General features: G+C 60.5%; 1 protein-coding gene across 1 annotated transcript; it reads left to right on the top strand.

Moving 5' to 3' along the window:
- Window positions 1-432: 432 nt before the first annotated feature.
- Window positions 433-1,403, top strand: CUNH21orf140 (chromosome unknown C21orf140 homolog). Its single transcript, XM_090271554.1, has one exon. It carries the CDS (start codon window positions 571-573, stop codon window positions 1,321-1,323), a length of 753 nt encoding a protein of 250 aa, XP_090127680.1. The 5' UTR covers window positions 433-570; the 3' UTR covers window positions 1,324-1,403.
- The last annotated feature ends 1,313 nt before the right edge of the window (window positions 1,404-2,716 follow it).

The raw sequence follows: 2,716 nt of genomic DNA, 5'->3' as shown, positions 1-2,716 counted from the left end.
CTGGCACCGCGTCCTCTCTGTGGGTCCCGCCTAGGCTCCGGGACTCCGCCCCAGTCACCTCCAAGCGTGGCGGAGGCCCTTGTAAAGAGAGGACACTGGGACAGAAACCTGAGCTCCCAGCAGAGGGAAGACTGTGTGCGGACCCAGGGGCCAGGCACCACCTACCCGCCCAGGAGAGAGGCCGCAGGAGAAACCAGACCTGCCCACACCCTGACCTGGGACTTCCAGCCTCCAGAGCTGTGAGACATGCATTTCTGCCGTTGAGGGGAAGCGGCCTGTGACACTTTGTTGGGGCGGCCCCAGCCGCCTAACACAGCTGCCCATCGCTGTCCCAGACCTGCCGCAGGAGCCACATCAAAGATGCAGTTGACGTGGATAGCGTTTCTCGTTCCCATATCACACATCTGTCGTGTCATATCAGCCAGAGGGAAGTTGTCCTGCGAGGCTTTCAGACCCAAAGGGCCCCTGCGGGGCTGGCCCCGCTGTCACAGAGCCCTCTGTGAGGTCACCACTCCCGCCAGAACCCCGCACACGGCCCGGGCAGGCTCTCAGGCGCCCTGGGCAGCCCCCATGCCCCACTTTGCAAATCTTCTTTTAAGGAACGTCATCACCAGGAGTCCGTGTGACAGCCACAGGAGGCAATGCCTGCAGTACCTGAAAGCCCTGAGGACACTGCAAAGCGACGGCTTCCAGACCGTCTACCTGGGGGAAACAGGCATCCCCGAGAGTCTCGTCACCGGGGAAGAGCGGAGTGACGGGCGTGTCGTGCCAAGTCCCGCCTGGTGTATTGTCCATGGCGGCGGCGGCAGGGGGTGGGTGCCTTGGCGCTACCGGATGTTCCTACGGGACGAGCGGAGTGTCAGACAAGGAGACAGCCTGTTCCTGGAGTTCTGCGACTCGGTGAAGAAGGCCTACGGCAAGTGTGCCATTGTGGTCAGGGACGGGAGAGGGCAGGATGAGACGAGGCCACGGGGAGACCAAGAGTCCGAGGCCCGGGCCCACGTCCCGTCTGTCATTACCTTGACGAGCATCGTGTGCTGCCCCGAGGTGGCCAAGTCCCGCGGCCACGAGCTCCTCTCCCTGCCCTCCTCTCACAGTTCCCTGAGCCCTTTGGACTCCGCCTGGTCTTCTCTGAAATGGTTCATCATCAGTAACAGGAAGGAGTTCTGTCTGCAGTCCGTTGACAGCATCTATTCTTACCAATACATACTTTTCAGCGACTTGATCAGCAGAGGAATTGAAAGGATTAACCCGAGCAGATGGAGAACCCTCACTAACAAAGTGCGGAGATGGGAAAACTACTACCTTGGCAGGTTTTCTTAAGGAAGGGGCCTCCTAAGCCGTGGGACTGCGCCGCGCCCACGGTCTGCACCGCCTGACTCCCCCCGGCCCCACGCAGGGCGCTGCAGGCAAAGACACCAGGGTGGCCGCCCGGGCGTGCCGCAAGGACCGAGTGCTTCAGGCTCATTAAAGCTTCTTGGTGCGGTAGGGTCTCGACTCCCATCTTGTTACGACGACATGGAGGGCTAGGTCCGCGGGAGGGTCAGGGCCAGCCCGGCACAAAGGAGCTCAGTGGTGAGCAAGGGTGAGCGGGACTGAAGACTGTGTGGCCCAAATGCAGGTCCCAGAAAGCAAGCTAATCACGCGTGGTGGACATGCAGTCCTGCGCCAGCCGGTGTGAGCCACAGTGACCCACAGGTAGGCAGCGTGCCTTCAGCGCACATGCGGGGCAGACGGCAGCTGAACGGCCCTTCCCTTCCCGCTGCTCAAAAGGTGGCGGACGGGGAGCCAGAAGCACCCAAGAAGGTGACACCCCGTCCGGACAGTGACTGGTTCAAGTGGGACTTGGTGGGTGAAGAGGGGGTGTGGACGGGGGTCTGCAGAACCCACTCATCCAGCCCATCTCCCATCCCAGCTCCAAGACTCCCAGCTGGACCTGCATCCTGGGCTCTGACACCTGGCCCCGCAGCTGGGACGGCAGCACCTGTTCAAGTTTGGGGCTGCTGCTCATGCAGGCGGTGAGGACTGGGGTGGTGTTTTTCACTTTTATAGAAAAAGCCCTGCCTTCTATTAAACGTAAGATTGACTTTTATACATGTTCAGGCAGCAATTTTACAACAGAAGTCATTATACTGGGGTGTGTCTAGTATAACTGAGGAAAATGTCTCCCCAAGTCCCAACACTTCACTACGTGTTAGCTGGGGAGGCCGGGTTCCTGCCGGCCAAGCACAGGCCTCAGACTCTGGGCTTGTCTGCCCACCCTGCTTCCCCGCTGAAGCCCCTGCATTAGTGAGAAATGCTGTGTCCAGCAAAGACAGATACTCAGTGCTGATGGGCCAAGCCCGCCCCTTGGACCCAGGGAGCCAGGCGGTTCCAGTGGCAGCCCGTCCCCCCCAACAGCCACCAGCACTGCTTCCTGGGGCCACTGAAACAAAGTGCCACCCACCTGGTGGCCCGGACAACAGGGACTTACCCTCTCCCCGCTCTGGAGGCCTGAAGTCCAAAATCAGGTCCATGGAGTCAAAATCCAGGGGTCAGCAGGACCCCGCTCCCTCCGGAGGCTTCACAGGGAACCCAGTCCTCACTTCCGCCAGCTTCCGGTGGCGGCCACATTCCTTGGCTCATGACAGCATCTCTCCAATCTCTGTCTCGCTGGCCACATCACAGCCTCTTCCTCTGTGTCACATGTCCCTCTGCCTCTCTTGTAGGAGGACAC

Source organism: Furipterus horrens, unplaced genomic scaffold (genome assembly GCF_987537825.1).
Source record: "Furipterus horrens unplaced genomic scaffold, mFurHor1.1.pri manual_scaffold_1, whole genome shotgun sequence".
Classification (NCBI taxonomy): Eukaryota; Metazoa; Chordata; class Mammalia; order Chiroptera; family Furipteridae; genus Furipterus; species Furipterus horrens.
This window is presented reverse-complemented; position numbering and strand designations above follow the sequence as displayed.